Raw genomic sequence first — 21,276 nt, 5'->3', positions numbered from 1 at the left:
CAGAAACATGAACAGATAATCATAACACAGATTTGAAGTAAGAAAGAAACTCAGTATACAGTGGGAATTATTGGGAAGTGTGCCCAGTATAATGATGGTTTCAGGAAAGGCTTGCTGGAGAAGGCAGTCTTACAGAATGAGAAATCTTATGGAATGAAGAAGCATTCACCAGATTAGAGAAAAGTGAAAAGCATTCAAGTAAAAAAGAATAGCATGAGCAAAAGCACAAGGGTATGAAAAAGCATGTTTGGTGCAGGGGAACACAAGCAGCTAGGTACCGATAGAGCAGAAAGTTAAGGAGTGGCAGGAGATGAAATGGAGAAGTTGTGCAGGGTCTGATCGTCGAGAGCTCTGTCATGTGAAAGAGCTTGAGTTTTGTCCCATTGGCACTGAGGAGCTGTTGAGCTTTAAACAAGGATATAAAACAGTTGGATTGAATTTTAAGTAATCGCTCGGTTGGCTGTGAGGAATATGGTCTTCAGGGGAACAAGATTAGAAATAAACCATTTTGAAGACGATTATAATAATCCAGGTGAGAGATGATGGGAGCCCAAATTAGGGCAGTAGTGGTGGTGGTGGTGGTGGTGGTGATGATGTTGAAGATGATGATGAAGAAGATGAAGTAAGCATAGTTTTTTTAAGTGCTTTACGTGTATTACATCATTTTACCCTCACAATGATCTTATGAAGTAGATACTATTATTATTTTCATTTTATAGAGAAAGAAATTGAGATGAAAAAGAGGTTAAGTAACTTGCTCAAGATCACATAGTTAATCAGTGGTGGAGACAGAGTTTGAGCCCAGATCTCTCTGAATGGAGAATTCTGATTCCAGAGCCCAAGCTCTTTAATTACATCATTGTATAGCTTCCTAACAGAAAGGTGGTGAAGAGCAGGGAGCAGACTGACGGCGTAAAGGCAAACTTGGTAGGGCGTGGTGGCAACTGATTGGAGGCAGAACGTGAGGGAGAGGGGGAGGCAAAGATGCCTTTCTGATTTCCAGCTTGTGTGGTAGATGGTGGTACACCCCCAGCTGAGAGAGACATTGCAAGAGGAAGACCTAGTTTAAGGGGGACATAAAATTTCATTTTGGACTGTTAAGTATTAAATGGGATATCTGTGTGGATATGTCCTGAGGGCAGTTGGATACATGACTATAATTTTCAGAGGAGGGTTCTGGGCTCAGATACAGATTTGTGAATCATCCACATGTGAGTAGGATTTGAAACCATGAGAGTAGGTGAGGCCTCCCGTGGAGAACTGAGGTAGTCAGAAAAGGAGTGAGGCAAAGGTGGAACCCTGAGGAACCCAAATTTCAGGAAACAGGCTTAAGAAAAAGTGTCCAAAAAGGAGACTAGGAAAGAAGCACTAAAAGCATAGGATGAGGAGAACCCAGGGCAGGGGCCAAGGTTGGAGTTTCAACAAGCAGGATGTGATCCATAGTATTACCGCAGCAAAAGAATCTGCTAAAAAAAGAATCATAAAATGACCCAGTATGGGGCTTCCCTGGTGGTGCAGTGGTTGCGCGTCCGCCTGCCGACGCAGGGGACACGGGTTCGTGCCCCGGTCCGGGAGGATCCCACATGCCGCGGAGCGGCTGGGCCCGTGAGCCGTGGCCGCTGAGCCTGCGCGTCCGGAGCCCGTGCTCCGCAACGGGAGAGGCCACGACAGTGAGAGGCCCACGTACCACACACACACACACACACACACACACACACACACACAAAAAGACCCACTACATTTAGGTGTTCAGATATCATTGTTAAGTTAGAAAAGAGGATAAACTTCTCGTTCAGAAAGTTTAAATGACAAAACGGAGATGACAGTGGACAAAAGCTTGAGGAGGACATAGAATCAAAGGTGGGGCATTTAGGATGGGACAGACTTAAACATGTCAATGGGCTGAGGGGTAAGATGTCAGGAGAGAGATGGGGGAATGAGCAGGTGACTAATAGGGGAATGTTCTGGGAGAGAAAGAAAGGGAAGGGGGTCAGGCATAGAAACAGACAGAAAGGCCACCTCATCCCAGAAGCTGGAAGAAAGGAAGTAAAGTTTTTATTTGGGCATTGGGAGGTGGGAATCCGTACGGGAAGCTGAGGAAGATCACATCTGATGGCTTTACTTGTCTTTGCAATAAACTAGGACACCAGGTGGTTATCTGAGAGTTTATCAGTTTGAGGGTTGAGTACAGGGGTTGGATTGAAGAGGGATCTTACCCAGGACAAATCAAAGGCGGCTAAGGAAGCTGCGCACCCATCCAATCTCAGTTTATGTCGTTGCCCCCCCACCCCCCCCACCCCGGAAAACTCGATTGAGTGCACCTGTCATATGTCTCTAGCGCTACCTGTACTGTCCTTCTTAGAGCATTTCTCACTCGATTTTTCACTCTTGGTTGTAGTACTTGTTCAGTTGTCTGTCTTGGCTACTACACTCTGAAGGCAGGAAGGTATCTGTTTTTCTCAACATTGTGTCCCCAGCGCTTACCACAGTGCCTGACACAAACTAGGTGCTTAATAAATATGTCTTGAATGAATGGTCTCACTGCTCATAAGGAGTAGAGCAGAGGAACCCCAGTCTCTCTGAGTGCAAAGCTCAAGCTTTTCACCCTAAGGAGCAGGGTGCAAGGAAATTAGGGATGCTGGCAAGAGCACAGTTTGGATGATCTACTGTTGGCCCAGATTAGTTGGAATGGAACAGCCCACTGGGTAAATGGAGAAAATCAAAAGCAAGGATAGGTGACGGTGGAACCAAGAGAAAGCTGGAAGGATGGAAAATTGTGACCAAAGAGTGAGATGTTTGAAGTAGAAGTTTAAGAGATAGGATTCTAGATGTGGCTCAGAGGAGAAGTATAATCCAGCTGCCAAGGACTTCAGTGAATGAGGAGTGACCAGGAGGAGGCTGGATAACACTGATTTGTAGGGATATATGTCGGTGTCCTTCAGAGGGGATGATAGTACAAGAATAACTTGGAACCACCAGCAGCCAACACCCTCTCCTTGTGATGGGGAGGAGTTTGGGTGAGTGAGCAGTCTCTATGTATGAGCTTTCCTGGGAGCGGGGGGAGCGGGCTCAGTTTTAGTGAAAGCTAGAAGTTGGAGAAAGCATCCTGCAAAGCTGTTGAGGATGTAGGAGAGTTGTTAACAAAGAAGTAAGGGTCCCAAAGAGCCAGGCAGAAAAGTCTGTCCCTGTTCTCCATTTCCACAAATTGGGCAGGAACTTTGGGACAGTAGGGACTTAACTCTAATGTTGGCTGCTTAGGAAATTATGACTACTTGAAGAAACTGGGTACCAGAAACTGTAGCGCCAGTGATTACCTAGAAATTATTTCTTAAGGATCACCTTAGGTCAAGAATTAACTCTTCTCATTGGGCTGATGGGTACAGGGTTCCTTTTGGGGGTGATGGAAATGTTCCAGAATTATATAGTGGTGATGGTTGCACAACCTTGTGAATATACTGAAACCCACTGAATTGTACACTTTAAAATGGTGAATTTTATGTTGTATATCTCAGTAAAAAATTTTAAAGCCAATTTATATCTTTCTGTGTGTGTATGTGTTTGACTGTACCAGGTAGTACAGCTGGATGTGAGAGGCAATGTGGCCAAACTTAATGATGGCTCTCAAATAACCTATGAAAAGTGCTTGATTGCAACAGGTGGGTATTTCTGGAGATGGCTTTATTCCCTGATACAGCTCATTCGAGTTTTAGTATAAAGGCATTACTTAATCTTAAGAAAACTGAAACCCAGACTCTGAAGTGGGTGTCTTCTCTTGGTGCAAAGCTTGGCTAACTACAAGCATCTGATCAGTTGCCCCTCTGGATTATCCGTATTGTTCCTTCTGGGAAAGGCATGATGGATGGGTATTGAAGAGGATTGCCTTTCTTTTTTCTCTCCCTGCTTAGCCTTTGCCTTCTGCCCTCTGCCCTGTGTCCTGAAAGTGATATAACCTCATGGCTTCATTGCCAGTTCCAATCAGAAATCAAGAGAGGAGAAGGATGCAGTTGCTTAAACAAACATAGCCATGCTTTCTGGTGAATCCTCATGAAAAAGTAGAAGAGAACGGGAGCAAAAAGTGAGAGCTTCTGGCCATCTGTGGGAATGGTGGGCCCTTTGAAGAGAGACTCTCAAATCTGCTTTTCAAAGGAAATTGATTAAAGCCCACTGTGGGGTGAGTGGAGGGAACACAAAGCCTTGTATCCTGTTGATGCTGCTGTGACACCAGCAGCACACACCACAGCACCACCTTTGTGGGGGGATTGTTTGGGCTAGCTCCTGCTCGTTGGGCTAACGGATTTTTCTCCTCTTATTTCCAGGAGGCACTCCAAGAAGTCTGTCTGCCATTGATAGGGCTGGAGCAGAGGTGAAGAGTAGAACAACACTTTTCAGAAAGGTAATTGTCAGCTTTAGTGCTTTCGTTGTGGCGGTTTTGAAGAGGTAGCATAATCTTGTGGTCCCCAAGTACCCACCGGGGAATTGGGAGATTGAAGTTCTAACTATGGCTCTTCTACAGGCTTGTTATCTGGCCTTGAGCAAGTCACTTCCTCTCTCTGCACCTCAGATACCTCACTCAAGGGTTTTGAGCTCCTGGGAGAAAAACAGATTTAGTGTTTTTTATTGCTTGCTATAGTTCCTTCGATTGCCCTTCCACAGTTGTTCTTTCCTGATGCGTTTGAGTCATTGGAACTCCTTATAGCCTCTTGGCATTTTTCACTGCAAGTGCTATTGTGGAGACTTTAGGGAGAAAAGTTAAGAGTACCTAAGTGAAAAAGGAAGCGGGGGTTTGCTTCTTAACACCACGCTTTACTTAGGAAAACTGCTGAAAAATTTCAGCCACCGCTATGGGTATGGGAAAAGGTTTTTACTGTCCTTTAAGTTCTTGATACAACGAGGTTTGTCAACCTTGGCACTATTGGCATTTTGGGCCGTATAACCATTTGTTGTGAGGGGCTGTCCTGTGCATTGTAGGGTGTTCAGCAGCCTCCCTGGACTCTACCCACTAGCTTCAACTAGTATCTCCCCACTCTAGTCGTGACAGCCAAAAATGTCTCCAGACATTGCCAGATGTCCCCTGGGGGAGGGGGAGTATATCTGCCCCCAGTTGAGAACCACTGTTATTAGAAAGAGTGTTACATTGGAGAAAGAAATTTACATCAATAAAATAGAGGCTATAATTGAGCCACTTTATACAAGGAGAAGATTTTATGTGCAAATTACTGTTGTCAAAGATTTAGCGAAAATATTTCCTGGTATTATCATCCTATGCCCCTTTGGGAAATCAATGGACTAAACTTGTGTGATCCTGCAGATTGGAGACTTTAGAACCTTAGAGAAGATTTCCCGGGAAGTCAAGTCGATTACAATTATCGGTGGGGGCTTCCTTGGTAGCGAACTGGCCTGTGCGCTTGGCAGAAAGGGTGAGTATTGGGGGGTGACCTCGATTTTCTTTCTCTGGTCTTGTATCACATGCTTTTCAGAGATGCATTTACCAGGATCAGTAGAAAGAGTTTGATTAAGGTTTACATGGTGAAAAACTAATCACTGAGCTTAGCTCTGATGAGGGATGCCTTAGTGATAGAAAAGCTGTCATCTGAGCAGCTGAGCAGTGCCGCTTTCTTTCCTTTTTCCTTTCCTCTCGCCTCTAGGCCAGGACTCCTTAGAAATAAAATATTAAGGAAAGTGAGTTATTAAGATGGTAGGGGCAATGTAGACTACAGAACTGTATGTATCTTTGAACTGCTGCTCCCTGTAGAAGTCAAAGACTTCTTTCAGATACATGATGGTTCCCAGCTTGACAGATCTGTGAGTTCCAGTTTGAATGTTTCATGGCAACCATTTTTTTTCTTAATGTTATTTTTCAGCTGTGTGAAATCAGGGCATCTTCTCGGGAGGGTGCTTACTATTCAGAGCTTGCAGGGCACTTGTGTAAGCCTAAGTATAAGTGCACTGAGTTCACAGTATGCAGTTGAATCCAGGGACAAGTTCTGGCCTCTGTTGTATTTGCCTTGTGGATGCCCTTGTGCCCTAGTGCCCCACAAATGGGCGCTCTGGCCTGGGTTGCGGCATTGCCCTGTGTGCAGTAGATGGCTGCCTGCGGCTCCTTTACTTCTCTTCCTGTCTTCTAGGATTGACTTCTGCCTCCACTATACCTACTCTGTTTCTTCTTCCCAGCTCGAGCCTCGGGCACAGAAGTGATTCAGCTCTTCCCTGAGAAAGGAAATATGGGAAAGATCCTTCCCGAATACCTCAGCAACTGGACCATGGAAAAAGTCAGGCAAGGTAGAGACCCTCTTTCCATATGCTCCCACTCTTGCCTTGAGTGAAGACTAAGGCAAAATTTGCTTCTTTGGGAACCCCCTGTCCATAAGCCTTACCAGCTGCCCGACGAAAAGTTTCCACCATTCTCCTGTCAGCCAGCTTCATGTAGGTGTTCTGAATCTGACACACCAGATTCCTGGAAGTGCTGGAAGTGAACTGTGGGCGTGGGTGCCTGTGGCTCTCCAAGGCTGCCTGCGTACTAATGATTACTCTCGTCAGCTTCTCTGGTTGTCATGAAGGTGGTAGGCTCACAGGCTCAGCCTCAGGTCTCGTTTGCCTTTACAGAGGGGGTTAAGGTGCTGCCCAGTGCTATTGTGCAATCAGTTGGAGTCAGCGGTGGCAGGTTACTCATCAAGCTGAAAGATGGCCGGAAGGTAAGGAGGGGAAGACAGGCTGCCAGAACACCTTCCAAGCCTGCTCTGCCCTTTCCTCATTTCTACTCCTTCATTTGATACCAGTAGATTAGTTGTCTTGGCAGTCACCATTAACCTGTCATAATTTTCTTAATGAACTGTCTTTTGCTAAAAGAAGAATGATGAGAGCCAGAGTAGCTGCCTGGGAGCCATTTCCCATAGCCTCTTCCTATGTGTATCACAGATTTTTGAGACCTTCCTAGGGTGGCAGATTTCTCTTCAGATGGTAGGGGGTACGTGTGTGTGGAGGGGTGGCACTTTATGAAATGGAACTTAAAATCTTTTGACCAGAGTTACCCGATGATTTTTTTTTGTAAAGCCCCGATTATTTTGTGATTTTTTTGTGACTGTGATTTACAGTCGCTGGGTTCATAGGCATACGAGGAAACTGTAATAATTGACTGAATTCTTTTTGTCCTCAGGTAGAAACTGACCACATAGTGGCAGCCGTGGGCCTGGAGCCCAATGTTGAGTTGGCCAAGACTGGCGGACTGGAGATAGACTCTGATTTTGGTGGCTTCCGGGTAAATGCAGAGCTCCAGGCCCGCTCTAACATCTGGGTGGTAAGTATGCAATGACAGCCTGACCAGGCACAGCGCCTTGGTCCCGGCCTGGGAGCAGGTCTGCCCGGTGCTGTGCGAAGGCTCAGCAGCAGCTCACCCAAATAGGGTCAGCGTGTTTGGAAGCTGAGGGTGGAGAGCAGAAACTTGTGAACTGCTTGGTTTACGAGATCAGGTCTGGCCTCACGCCGCAGGCTCATGGAAAAGGAAATGAACGGTGTGCGTGCCCACAGGAGTAGGTCTCTGCTGGTTCCACCGTTGGCAGCAGCCATCGACATGACCCTGGCGGGCGTGTGCGCAGCTTTCAGACTGATCTGCTATTCCCTTGCCTGAACACGAGTCCAGGGAATGGAGGATGAGGCAGTTTTATAACATTCTCTGGAAAGGAAAATTACTCCATTTTCATTTTCCTTGAGTGCTATTTTTAGCTGTTTTAAAAAATCTGTTATGACACAAACAAGACTATAGTATGTAGGAACCATGAGGTAATTTCCCTATTGTTAGATCATTACAAGTGTATTGTGTTTGATTATGGACTCTGCAACTGAGGACATAGGAACTTTGCAGGGTGGTTTTTGCGTAAAGATTTTTTTTTAAAGTTACAGTGTACTGGATTTTTAAAAATTGTTATAAAAGCAATAACACGCTCAGTATGAAAAACACAGGCAAAAAGGAGAAAGGGACATTCCCCTGCAGCAACCACTGATGTTTAGGTGTAGTTTCTTCCCTTCATTTTCTCGCGCATAGTTTTTTTCTTTGTTGTAGACAGTCATGGCGAGCGTGCTACGTATAAACATTTGTATTTTCTTTTTCACTTGACATTCGAATGTAAGTTTTTTCCACATTGCTTCAGATTCCATAAACAGTGTAACGACTGTATAATATTCCATTAGGTGGATTTCAGAGTTTATCTCGCCATTGCTCACATGTTGGATTTTTAGGTTGCTTTGGGGGTGTCTGAATAGCCACAAAGATGAACAGAGGGTGAGAGAGCTCCCATACCACATCCTTTGTGAAGCTGGCCTTGTTCACCTCCAGCCGGGGGTTCTCTCTCTGCTTGAAACACTGAGCTCACTCACTGCGTACCTCTGGCATGGTACACCCTAGTGAGGAAGAGTGCCACACCTTCCTCAACTCACTTATACACTCCTCGTGGGCAAGGTCTATGTCAGGCGTGTCTCTGCAGCCCAGACAGCATAATGCTTTGTACAGAGTAAGTATTCTGTAAATACTTGTTGAATGAATGAATGAATAGTGAACGACCAAAACATTTTATCTTGGAAAAGATGTCTAGGTGAGAGGCAGTCACATCTAAAAACTGGATTCCACACAGGAAAGAATATTCTGCATATCATGGTTATTAAATATCCTGTTTCTGCTGAGGGCAGAATGAGAAGAAATAGGTGTAAGCTGGAGCATGGCAGATTAAGGTTACCTTTGTGGAAGCATAGAATGGTTTTTGTAAAAATGGAAGCGCAGCTGTTTTTGATAGTGTAGGTATGATTCTGGCCTGTGGTTGGAAATCATTAGTTAACATCACAAGCATTTTTTGAGCCCCAAAAGTGTATGTTCTGTCCTTAACTTGCTTTTGTATCATGTGCTCATGTAATGTATTTGTCTCCAAAGGCAGGAGATGCGGCATGTTTCTACGATATAAAGTTGGGTAGGAGGCGGGTGGAGCACCATGATCACGCTGTTGTGAGCGGAAGATTGGCTGGAGAAAATATGACTGGAGCTGCTAAGCCGTACTGGCATCAGTCAATGTTCTGGTAATAGTTTTGTGCCTTGAGGACTCAATTGGTTAGAACACAGAATTAATGGATCCGGAGTTATATGCTTTGGTTTCCTGGTGGGCCAGTTAGCTTCATACAGAGGGTGAAAAAATTCCATCTTGTGTCCACGCATTCTACCCCCGAGCCATCTTCTGGTAAAAGGGTTCCATCTGACACAAGTTAGACTAGGTGAATGAATGGAAATGGCATCAGCACTTCTGCTAAAATAGCTCAGAGTTCGAGCTACAATAGGTAGTACAAAAGTGTGCTCTTAGATACAGACAGCAGTATATTTTATTTGCTCTTTGCTGCTAATTCTACTTGAGCCCAACCTACTGACAAAAAAGGCAGCTCACTCATATGTAACCCTTAAGATCAGCAACTCAGAGTCAGACGCATATAGGCAGCTCTCTGGATAGTAGAAAGTTAGCAGTGGACATTCTTGAATACTGGAGCTGGCCCTGTTTGGCCCAGTGTCACCTTGTTGATGTGAAAGATAGGGTACATAAAACTTCAAGGTTTCAGAAGCCTCTAAGCAGTTTCTGTTGGGGAAATTCTCAGCTGATGGGAGTACATTTTAAGACGATCACACACAGTTTCATGAGTGGGCAGCAAAAACCATAACAGATGGGTTTCAGGGTCAACACGTGTAAGATAATGCAGTTAGGAAAAAAAGTAGTTTGTAGCTATACAATTATCAGTTAGGTTCCAGGAACAGAATCCAAGAAGTCATTGTAGACTGTTCCCTGAAGACACCAGTCCAGTGAGCTTCTGTGGCCAAGAAGATAACAAAATGTAGAGCACAAGAAACAAAATAGCTCAAGTAGCTTGGATGATTACAGAACCATAGTGTGTCTGTGCCACAAGTACTCTGTGAAGTTCCTAGCATATTAAGAACAGCATGATGATGATAGGAGAAGTTTCCAGGAAGAACAATGAAAATAAAATGACCAAGTGAGTGAAGGTGCCACTTTATAGAAAGCGCTTCAGCCTTGAAAATTGAAGGCTAAGAGGAAATATTGTCAGTTAATAAAACCACAAAATATCCCAGATTCTGGATTCCATAAATATGGAGCACTCTTTAAAGTTTCAAAAAGACAGTTTTAAAAAGAGTAAAGGAAAGTAGTGAATAGTAAATGTGGGGAACCCCCCCCCCAAATGTGATATGGTAAAAATTAAATGATTAAATTTAAGGAAGTATAGATCACTGTATGGACCTGTGATATACATAGTGGCTTGTTAGGGAAATAAAACCTGTTTGGAATAATTGTGCTTTCTCACAGTTGTCCCCAGATGTCCTAGCAGGCGACAGATCAGTTTGGCATTTCTCTTGCTGTGGCACATACCAGTTTCTTTGGTTGGCATGAAAGTGTGGTGCCTTAGAGGAAACATTCTACCGCACCATCCTTTACAGTCCTTTGACAGAACGCCCTCTTCTCTCTCCTTCCTTAGGAGTGATTTGGGCCCCGATGTTGGCTATGAAGCTATTGGTCTTGTGGACAGTAGTTTGCCCACAGTCGGCGTTTTTGCAAAAGCAACTGCACAAGACAACCCCAAATCTGCCACAGAGCAGTCAGGTAAGGAAGCCCAACCACTTCTCTTGGAAGAGTGTTGAGAAACCATGGTCCAAATCCTCCTGAACAAGGTGTATCTGTATTGGCCAGAGGGAACTGTCAGTGAAAGCCTCTCTTCGTGCTGTGCTTTAAAATAAACCAAACCCGAAGTCCTCACTCTTTAGTGGTCTGAGAGCTGGCGAAATCAGGTATCCTGGTCAAAGCATAGATATTGTGGATTGTGGCTGTCGTCCTAAACTCTTGGACTCTTGGACGGTGGCTAACTCAACGACTCTGTAAGTCTAGTTTGTCCCGAGGGACTAGGAAGACCTGCGTGATGAAGAAACCGTGAACTTTTTCAATGGCTTTTTTTTTTTTTTTTTTTTTGCTTCCTGCTGATCCCAAGAACTAGGCCTGAGAACCTTAGTTTGGGACCTGCTCCCCTCCTTGGGCCCTGAACAGTGAAGAACTGGGCTGAGTAGTTCTTGAGCTGCCTCTAATTCCATTTGTCAGATCTTAATAGCGGGTTTTCTTTAGACGGGAGGCACCTCTCGGAATGAACTTCTCTCCGACACACATCTCTTTCATTAACTCCTAGGTCTCTCCTCTCTCCCTTCGTGACCTTGGCTGAAGTTATTTAACCTCTGTGTCCTCTTGTTAGAGGCGTTTCAAGGACAAGTTGCTCTTTAAGAAGGAGAAAGCAAGACATTATATGGATATGAGGTCCTTTTCCTGTGTAATCTAAGCGGATTACATATACCCACTCCTTAATTCGGACCTCTCCTGGGAAGTGGATCCAGGAGGGGGACCCAGGGACTTATACAGTAGGTGTTTATAAACTACAGGTCACTACTCTGTCCACTGGGCAGTATTACTTGAAGCCTGGTTGTTCCCAGAAGACAAAATGCCCTCTCCCCAGGCTGTTGCCACCACCCTGCACGGGAGGAAACACTTGCACTATGGTTTTTCCATATGGAAGTACCTTCTCCTTAGGCCAGAGTGTCTCTAGCAGTGCCATCTAAGTAATTAAACTTTCTGCTATGATGGCAGTGTTCTATCTCTACTCTGCCCAATACATTAGCCACCAGCCACATGTGGCTCTTTAGTATTTGAAATGTGGCTAGTGCAAATGAGGAGCTGAATTTTACATTTTGTTTCATTTTAACTAAAATAAACTTCCATTTTGAATTAATTTTAATTAGAATAGCTATATGTGACTAGTGGCTATTGTACTGACCATGTAGCTCTAGAATGTTTCTCAGGGGACAAGAGCAAGTCTTCTGTAGTTTGAAAAAAGATACCAGGAAATATCCGTAGTGTAAATTTAAAATGAGATAGGAAGTTTGGGGTCAGACTGACCCAGTGCCCAGGAGCTGGCAAGGAAGAGCTTTTGTTGGCTTTGTCAATGGAGAGGGGCTGGAATAGGCCAGTGTTTACTGAGGCGGCATAGAAAAACAAATCATTTAGAAGCAGCTTGAAGCAGGTGTTGAAAGATACTTGCCTTCTAGAATTTCCAAGCTCATAAGAACTGACTTTGTTTTGTTTTGACTCTGCTTGTTTGTTTTGGGGATTGGCTACAGGGACTGGTATCCGATCAGAGAGTGAGACAGAGTCTGAGGCCTCAGAAATCACTCTTCCTCCCAGCAGCCCTGTAGTCCCCCAGGCCCCCGCCCAAGGGGAGGACTACGGCAAAGGCGTCATCTTCTACCTCAGGGACAAAGTGGTGGTGGGAATCGTGCTGTGGAACATCTTCAACCGAATGCCAATAGCAAGGAAGGTAGGTGCCGCACGTCAGAGCTCTGAGGGGAAGATGGGAGGCGTGGGCGGAAACCGTCCCTGTGACTTCGTCGGATGTCCTGCCACGCACTGTCCACCGAGGTCAGACTGTGCCTGAGCAGAACAAAGGTATCGCCTTGGCTCGGGTATGTTTCTTTTTCACTCGGGACATGGCTGGGTAGCGTGGGCGTTGGCACATGCTCACTTGGGCTTCGTAGAAAGCCGTTCCCACAACTCCCTCCCAGCGTGAAGTGGCGACTGGCCCCGGGCTGCCCTGGTGTGCGGCCCGGCCCACACGCTCCTTGTTCCTCTGTCCCTCAGATCATTAAGGACGGTGAGGAACATGAAGATCTCAACGAAGTAGCGAAGCTTTTCAACATTCATGAAGACTGAAGACTGCTGTGGGACAGGCAGGCCCTCTGCTGTCCCCGACAGCAGCATGGACGGGTAAAGGAGCATTTTTTATTCAGCAGACTTCCTCTGTATGTATGAGTGTGAATAATCAAGTCCTTTGTGAATATTTCAACCATGTAGGCAAATTCTTAATGTTCACATCACTAAATAAAACCTGATTCTTCTAAATTACATTCTCTTCTCTTTGAAAGGGAGCAAGTGGGTGAAGGGAGGAAAGCTGTGCATATTAGAGAGCAAGTCAGTTGGAGCCACTCCCAAGTGCATCATCTTCCTCGGCCTTGTACTCCCTGCTACACGCTCTCAGCTTCTTTCAGTCCACTGAACTTCTCCCTCACCCCTCCAGACCTCCGGTACGGACCTGCTGTGACCTCTGCCCACAGCACTTGACCCCTCTCCCCTCCTCTGGGGAACGTCCCGGTCTCTGAAGACTTTCCTGATCCTTCCAAGCCTGTTCCTTGTTTACATGTCTCCCTGCTGCTCTGCAGCTTCCTGGAAGCCAGAACCATGGCTTTCCTGTCTTCCTCGTGGTTCTCTCTCCAGAGCTGAGCACAGGGTCTGGCTCACAGTAGGTGCTTAGTGAATCGTTGAATGAGTGTACACATAAACATGTGGACTAGACTCCGCTCTACCTGGGACAGCTCCCCTGTGTACCCACCCAGCCCAGAACTGAACTGGTCTTGGGAGGGGAGGGCAGAAAAGGCATTTGTTGCAGACAGAAACGAAGGTTCGGAGACCTGCTGCTTCATGGCTAAGCCTGGAGCCTGACTCTGAGGGATTGTGGTCTCTCAACTCCTCCGCCCACTGTCCCCCAAACCAGAAATCTGCCCTCTCCTAACCCCTTCTATCTCAAATAGGCTTATAGGCATGCCTCACTTTACAAATGATTTCCTGGGAAGAGAAGTCAGAGTTTCATAAATCAACTCATTTTTTTGCATTTCAAATTACTTAACTTTAAAAAATCAAATCTTATTTCAATCAAGAGGACATTTTTACTACTTTCAAGAGTCCTATTGTGAATCTTTTTCTAAAGAGAAAATTATTACCAGGCTGGATTTTTTCGATATTGGGTTTGTTTAAAGGGAGTTGCAGCTACAGTGAAATCCCTTCTGAACACTAGAACAGGACAAATGTCCACTTTAAGAATTAGCTGTACTAGAACAGGTTCTTACTATATGTATACAGGTTTAGTGAAATATGATCTGAGGCATGACATATCTAAGTCCATAATTTAGGTAGAAAACTCATCTAGTATCCTGTGAAACGGGACTTATTATACAGTAATTGCTGCTTACAAAGATCTTACAACTGTAAGATCCTGAAGTGTCTCACAAATCATTTTTCAAAAAGATCAAATTGTGATTTGCCTGTTTTAGTATCAGGTGCAATGTAGTCTAGTTCTTTGACAGTTGTCATCCTTGTATGGAATGTCATAATAATTCAGTTAATTAAAATGAAAGGATGTATTCTTCGATTCAGTGTTCATTGAGTGCCTACTGTGAGCCAGGTAGATGGCAGAAGAGGAAGATGGAGAAAACATGGCCACTTCTCTTAAGGAGCTCCTGGTGTCAGTGAGGAAAGCAGACACGTGAACGCAGAAGTATAATATAGTCAGTTGTGTCCACAGGAAGAGACACACCAAGAATGGACATCAGCCAGAGCATCCGTCCTTTGTCAACTACTGCTGCTAGATCACTTCCTAAAGCATCACTTGGTCCATATCCCCCCACCCTACCTCCTGGTGACCAACGTACATTGACTCCCTGTCACATCAAGTCCGTAGCCTTCCATGGCGCTCTTGACCTCAGCCCACTCTGCCCTGCGGGTCTCCTCTGCCACGACTTCACGTGCATGTGCACACGCACATATACATCTGGTTTATTGCCACCTTTAAACTTCTGTTTGTGCTCTTCACATCTGGAACACCGTCCCTATTCCCTTCTACGTATCCAAATCCTGCTCATCTTTCAAGGCCCAGATGAAATCCCACCATGGTGATGTAGTACCAGTTGGACTAGTGCCCGTGCATGATTTCATCTCTGAACTTCGATTGCACTTAACTGCCTTTGAACTTGATTGTCCTTTAAGTCGTTCTCTGCATTATTAGTGTTCACTCCCTACATTGATTGTAAGCTATCCCAGAGCAGAGACTTCTTTTTCTCAGGATGGGGACAACATGCGCCATCCCCCAAAACCCCGGCAAAGTGCTGACCAAGTCCTTGGTTGCTTGGTTGGATGATGCTAGATACCAGGGCTTATTGTAAGAGTGAGCCTCTGCCTTGTAGCCTCAGTTCTCTGTGATCCAGGTTATCAGACCCCCATTACTTCACCCACTGCCACGACTTGCCACTTTACCCAGATGCATTTAACCTGTTTAGGCCCCCAAGTATCCCAAGGACCAATGTCTGACTGTACAGACGACCAGTGCCAGCTGAGGTTTGGCCCTTGATAGCTGGCCTGTGATTAGCTGGGCCACAGCGCAGCGCAGTACAGGGCTAGCCACACCCTGCACAGTTGGGGCTCTGCCAAAGTATCAAGCTTTCAGGGCTCACCCACTTGACTTCAACCTCACTTTTCTTTGCCATTTTACAACTGACATCTGGTGGTACCTCGGCACCGCTTCACGATGGTACTAACATTTGCCTGGCCACCTGTAAGGCACGGCGAGGGCTGTCCTCGTACTTTAGCTGGAGAAATGGACCTGAGGGAAGGAAGTGTGTTTGATTGGAAAGGGGTCAGAGTAAGCCTCTTAGTGGAGGATGAGGTCAACATGTGTGACTTTTTTGTTGTTCTAATCAACAGGGCCTGTTTTGGAGACAAGAGGCTTAAAGCGAAAGGGAGGGGGGGTGGGGAATCCACAGTGACCTACTGCAGGCTGCTTCCTTGAAGGAAAATCAGCAGCCCCTCTAGAGACCCATTTATACAAAGGAACTCTCCCCTCCCTTCCACCACTACCCCTTCCCTTTCCCGCTCCTCTCAAGTTTGGCTGCTGCAATATCCCTTCCGTCCTTCCCTGACTCCACCTAAAGCTGGGCACCCTTGCTGCCCTAGAGACCATTGGGACTGAATCCCAGTGCCCCGCTCCCTGGACAGAGGGAAAGTCCTGCCGGGCCCAGAGGTGAAGTCAGACCGCCTCTGGCCTCTTTCCCATCTTATCGGGGAATTTCTGGCGGGCACAGACAGATGTACACAGAACCACACACAGAGACACATAGCTCAGGCCAGTGATGACGTTCCCCTGGCTGGCTGGTTCTACAGATGGGTGTGAACTGGGTCAGAGTATAGGGAGGGTCTGAATATTTAAATTCTGGACTGCCAAGCCCTGGTTGGAAGACAGGGATCGTCTCAAAATGAACATTTTGAGAAAGAGAAACGCAGCCCCTGACATCTGGAAGCTGGCCTGGGACTGTCAGCGAGGCCTTGGTGTCACTAAAAACTGGCTTAACACGCCCCACTAGGCCTGGGTGTTCTGTTGAACGTAAACAGGTTCACGGGACATTAGAATCGTACAAGGCCACCCTGATCATGGTGGCTGGAAACAAAAGCAAGACTACTCCAGAATCATGTGTGAACACAGGCAAAAATATGAACACTGCCCAAGCCACAGAAATGACCAAATATCGCCCTCCGTCCTGGCTAATCTAAGTGACTGCTGCCTCCTTACCAATTACATAAAGAGCCTCGCTCCGGTCTGCCCTCCTATTGGATATGATTGATTCAGTAAGACACTCCCTGACAGCATCCAATTCAGAGCAAAGCCCGGCTTCCTTAAACCCTCCCGCAAATCCCCCACCTTGGCCTGAATCCTATAATAAGTCCTTCCCAGCAAGCACCCTCTTCTGAGACACCCCATGGTTCCCCAGGGCATGCATCCTCCCTCGCTGCAGTGAGCAATGAACTCAACTTGTTCGACCACAAGAGTGCCCTGGTGGTCTTTGGCTGGTGGGCATTGAAAATTTGGAGACAAAGAGCCAAAATACCTTCGGGAGGCCCACCTGTGAGTTTTGCCTAGTCTCATACCTTCTTAAAGACCTTACCTGGTCCCAGTGGAGCCTCCAAGGTCTGTGTCTCAGTTGGAGAAGGCCAGGAGTCGCATCTGGTGCCTGGACAGAGGTGTCTGGCTTCCCAAGCAGCTTCCCGCCTGTGCTCTCTTGGCATTTGCAGCACAACACGGAGATGCTTCTGGAGGAACACCCAACATGGGTGTTGAATTTATGAATACATACATACGTTCGTAAATGGATTTATTGGTCAGCTAGCAAACATACTGCGTAACTTGCTGCATGCCGTGGGCCAATAGGCCCCAGAGATAAGAAGATGAGTAACATACAGTCCCTGCCCTCAATGGCTTTAGCACCTAGTGGCGGACACAGACGGGTCAACAGGAACCATCAGTGCAACAGAAGTGCTGGGAGTATGACGTGTGAGTTCACGTCGGAACTTCGTCACTCCTCAGATGGCTTTACTGTTCTGCTTCCATCTAGCCCAGGCTTTTCTTCCACCGGCCAAATCGTGTTTCTTCCTCCATTCTCTTCTTGTAACTTCTCTCATCTCTAGGAGCAGAACATGAATATGTTTTCTTAAATAAATATGTATAATATCCTGAATACAGAGGATGGAGCTGCCAGCCTCCTTGCCCAAAGAGATCACCCCTCTTCCTCTTCACTTTTCCTCAGCCCCTTCATTTTCCCTCCTTCCTCGCCCACTTGTTTTCCTTCTCCCTGTGTTTCTTCTTCAGGTTCCAGTAAGTGCTTCCTGCCCGTGTTTCTTCCTCCCGAAGCTGGGGAGCACAGCGGAAAGAGCGCTCTTCGGGATTTGCATCTCAGCTTTGCCACTCACTCCTGGATGACCCAGAGCAGCTAATTTCCTAGGTCTCGGCAGCCTCATCTGTAAAATGAAGAGAACAGACCAGATCATCCCTCCACCCTCAGCTCTAACGTCCTGTGTATGGAAACGTCTCTCAGGTGCTTGCCCAGGACTTTCTTCATCTCTCCATGGACTCAGTTGCCTTTCATCTCTTAAGTCTATAGCAGATGCTAATGGGACCCAAAGCCTTTGGCAAATGTCTCCCCACATTGCCTCCGCTGTCCCTTTGGCTCAACAGAATTTTTGTTTATTTGTTTGTTTTAGTTTGAGGCTTACGATTCTTCTTTGACTCAGCAAGTAACATTTAGACCTAGGCCCCTAGAAATCGCTCCTTGCCAGATTTGCTCACCATGGAGAGTTTGACAGCCTTAAATCTACGCTCCATGAAAGCCCAGAATTTCCCCAGGAAGGCTTTATGGCGAGACAATGCTCAGCCATGATCCTAGCACATATATTCCTACACAGCCATTCAGTGGCTCCCAATCCCCAACAAACACACCCTGCAGAGCTGGCCGGTGAACAGCCACCTTAACCCAGGCAGCTTTCAACTTGATGCCGAGATAATTAGCTCAGAAAACCCCCCTCATACCACATAAGCCCCAAGTCCTGAGACTAGCTTGTACACCCCCTTTGCTCTTAAGTCCATGGCCATTTCCACGTTGGCCATGGTCCTGGCAGAGCCCTGCCCCGAAGTGCAGAGACAAGTGAGCCAGGAAGCTGGCAAGCTTCACCACCCGATTCTTACCATAGAGACAAAAGGAAACTGCATACAGGGAAAGAAAGAAAATCCAGCACTGTGATTTGCTAGGTGGAAAAGGATGCTTAAGGATCTCTGTCCCTCCAGAGGGAAAGGGGAGCTTTAGGTGTTTCAGAGCAGGCCTGCAGAGCCCCGCCAGCGTGAAGCCTTCCTTGGCCCAGGCCTGAGGTCCTCGGCCACCTTTATTGCGACTAATATCCCAAGCAGCCTGAGTGAGATTCTGGTCTCCCACTACAGTGGGAGTCCTCAAACTAGTGGCACAGTGCGGGGGGCAGAGACTGGTGGTGAAAACAGGGAATCCTTGGCCTCAAAGTCACCCTCACCTCAACCTGGCCGGGGCCAATACCAAGTTCTAGGAGAAAGGCCACATCAACCTCTCAGGCAATTGATCAGCTTGACTTAATGCAGGGGGTGGAGGGCAGCTCAAAGCTCAGAGCCCTCCGCCTTTGTCCCCTTGGTGGCGCCAGCCCTTGTGCTGGCCTGTTCACTAGAACAGGAGGTTCCAAAGAGACCTCAGCTTCCAAGTGAACTCCCCAGCCAGTCCTGAAGCAGCGAGGCTCACTGCGTGAGATGGATAACTGCAAAAGGATACTTTGATGGGAGTTTTGCCTAAAGTTGCAAATGTACACTGCCCTCCCGGGCACCACCTGTTCTCTCCCAGAACAGAGCGGCGTGGAGGGGCGGAGACCGAGCTTGGTGGTCTCCACGAGGACTCCCGCCCTCCCGCCGCTCCTCTCGCAGCTGCCCCACCGAGTCCTTCTCCGGGAGTCCGCACCCGCCCCTTCTCGCCCGACGGGGAGCGAGGAAGGGGGGTGGGCAGGAAAGAAGGGATTGAGGGGAAGTTTCAAGGGGTGTGCCGGGGAGGGGGGAGGATTCTCATGAGTCAGCGGATCGGGCTCAGTGTGACTTCACTGCTTCCCGAGGAGAGGCGCCCGGGTCAAGAGGCCGCTCGGAGTGCAGCCGCTGGAGTGGAAGGTCGGAGCGCTGGGCGGGGCTACGGGACGGGGTTCGGGGCTGGCCAGGTCGCTCGGGGCCGGGGCGGCGCGAGGAGGCCGCTGGCGAGCGGGGACCGCTCGGGGCAGCGGCGCAGACCTCTCCCCCTCTCCTCCTCCGCCGCAGCCAGTTCCCGCCTCGGCCCGAGACGTGGCGCGCGTTCTGCCTGTAGGTGGCGCTGCTGAGGCGCCGTGGGCGCGCTGCTGGGGGTCTGGGTGGGGAACTCTGCCCCCGAGGGGAATCCCGGGGGTGCAGGGTGGGCGGCCCATGTAAAGGGATGGCGAGGGGAAGGCGCAAGGGGCCGCCACAACCCCCACTGTCGTTCGGGCCCGGCGCTCCCACCCGAGTGGCGGCAGAGTTCGGAGAGCCGACCTGCTACGCTAGCGTCCAGGCGTGGGGCCGCCTGGTGCGCGCTTCTTCAGGGTCCCTCGGGGCACCTACCGGGTCCCTCAGAGCTCGGGGAAGCTCGCCTCCAGCTAAGGGATCGCGGTTTAGGGGCAGCGTTTCCTCTCCGGGGATGGCGCTCTTGACCCGCGGGCAGTAGAATGGAAACTTTGAATCGCTTCCCCAGCGTTAGGGGTGGGTTTCCCTGAGCAACCACTCTCCAGCCTGGCTCCCTTGAGACCAAGGATGCATCTCTTGCAAAGGGACAGGCTGTGGCCGGCGTTGGGGTGCAGTCTGGGACCAGGGCTCGTGCTAGATGAGGGGTAGGGGCTCAGCTTTGGGCTGGATGTAGGGCGATGGTTAGGGACTCCATGCTTGTCAACCCGGTCTTCAGCAACTATGTAAAAAAAAAAAAAAAAGCGAAGATGCCCATCTGGGGCTGAAACTTGCAACCTTGGCCTCGGTTGATAGAACTTTGTGCCCTACCTCCGTGCAGGCCCTGAGCTCTAGTAGTCATGATGCAGCTGACCTTCCCATGTTGGTTCATGGTTATGTGGTGGCTGGTTAGTTAACATATTGAGAGTATCAGGGCACAAAAATAACCTGTGGCCAGACACCTTTAAGCTGAAAGAAAAAAGTTGTTGGGGGCTCCAAGCCTCACCCTTTCCAGAAGCTCCAGTGGCTGGCTCTTTCCATGATACAACTTTACATATAAATATATGGATAGAGTGTGTCTCCCTTATCGGTGCCAAGATATAAAAGCTATGCCCTGTACTACGGTTCTGGGTGCCTCTTCTCCTCCGTCAATCAGTCCAGCTCCTCTGCTTTCAGGATGTCCAAAGCCATCTGAGAAAGTTATCTAAGGATTTTCCATAAAGGAGAGGAAAGGGGGGAAAAAACCCAAAGGATCCTAAACGTTCCCAGGTTTCACTGTGTGCCAGGAGAAATACCGTCTGTCTCCCGCCCAGACCTCAGAGCCCGGGCCTCCTTCCTACAGGGCGGTGCCCAGCTATTCCTGGAAACCCCCTCCTTTCTACCAACCCCTTCCCCAAAGTGTCTCCTCCCAGAGCACGACCTAGGAAAAGGATCGTATTGTCAAAGTTTGATGTCCCCCGTCCCCTCTTTCTGTCCCCAACCTGACCTGCCGCAGTCCTCAGCCTGCCCCCTCCCTTGATGCCCACATGCTGGCTTCTCCTCCCGGAGCAGGGCCTGAGCTGTGGCCTCTCCCTCCAGCCTGGCCCTGCGCCCCACTAGGTGACTGGGAGAGGATCTGATATACTAATTTGTGTTAATGTGATAATGGGCACTAATGGGGTCACGTGCTAGCCACGGCCTCACTGCCTCAACCCCAAGTCGAGGTTGCAGGCTGACTAATCTCCACAGCTGGCTGGGGGGGGCGGGGAGTGGGAGGAACCCAAGCCTCGGGACAATCCCAGGGTGCTGGTGCCTTCGAGCTGCTGCCTCGGTTTCAGT

The 21,276-nt window shown here is 48.0% G+C and overlaps 1 protein-coding gene across 5 annotated transcripts in view; it reads left to right on the top strand.

Annotated features, from left to right (window-relative positions):
* AIFM1 (apoptosis inducing factor mitochondria associated 1) overlaps positions 1–17,924 on the top strand; it is a 32,985-nt gene extending 15,061 nt beyond the window's left edge. For 3 of the 5 annotated variants that reach the window (XM_024128126.1, XM_028482929.2, XM_028482930.2), the window contains 10 exons: positions 3,572–3,656; positions 4,317–4,393; positions 5,309–5,417; positions 6,172–6,279; positions 6,604–6,692; positions 7,154–7,294; positions 8,918–9,060; positions 10,516–10,640; positions 12,197–12,393; positions 12,714–12,977. In XM_024128126.1, the coding sequence (XP_023983894.1) occupies positions 3,572–3,656; positions 4,317–4,393; positions 5,309–5,417; positions 6,172–6,279; positions 6,604–6,692; positions 7,154–7,294; positions 8,918–9,060; positions 10,516–10,640; positions 12,197–12,393; positions 12,714–12,785 (1,146 nt within the window). In that variant the 3' untranslated portion in view covers positions 12,786–12,977. Of the gene's footprint in view, positions 1–3,571; positions 3,657–4,316; positions 4,394–5,308; positions 5,418–6,171; positions 6,280–6,603; positions 6,693–7,153; positions 7,295–8,917; positions 9,061–10,515; positions 10,641–12,196; positions 12,394–12,713; positions 12,978–12,997; positions 13,157–17,541 lie in introns of those variants that run through there. The other 2 variants (XR_003677965.1, XR_003677964.1) reach the window with 2 other exon arrangements.
* The last annotated feature ends 3,352 nt before the right edge of the window (positions 17,925–21,276 follow it).

Source organism: Physeter macrocephalus, chromosome 21 (genome assembly GCF_002837175.3).
Source record: "Physeter macrocephalus isolate SW-GA chromosome 21, ASM283717v5, whole genome shotgun sequence".
Classification (NCBI taxonomy): domain Eukaryota; kingdom Metazoa; phylum Chordata; class Mammalia; order Artiodactyla; family Physeteridae; genus Physeter; species Physeter macrocephalus.
This window is presented reverse-complemented; position numbering and strand designations above follow the sequence as displayed.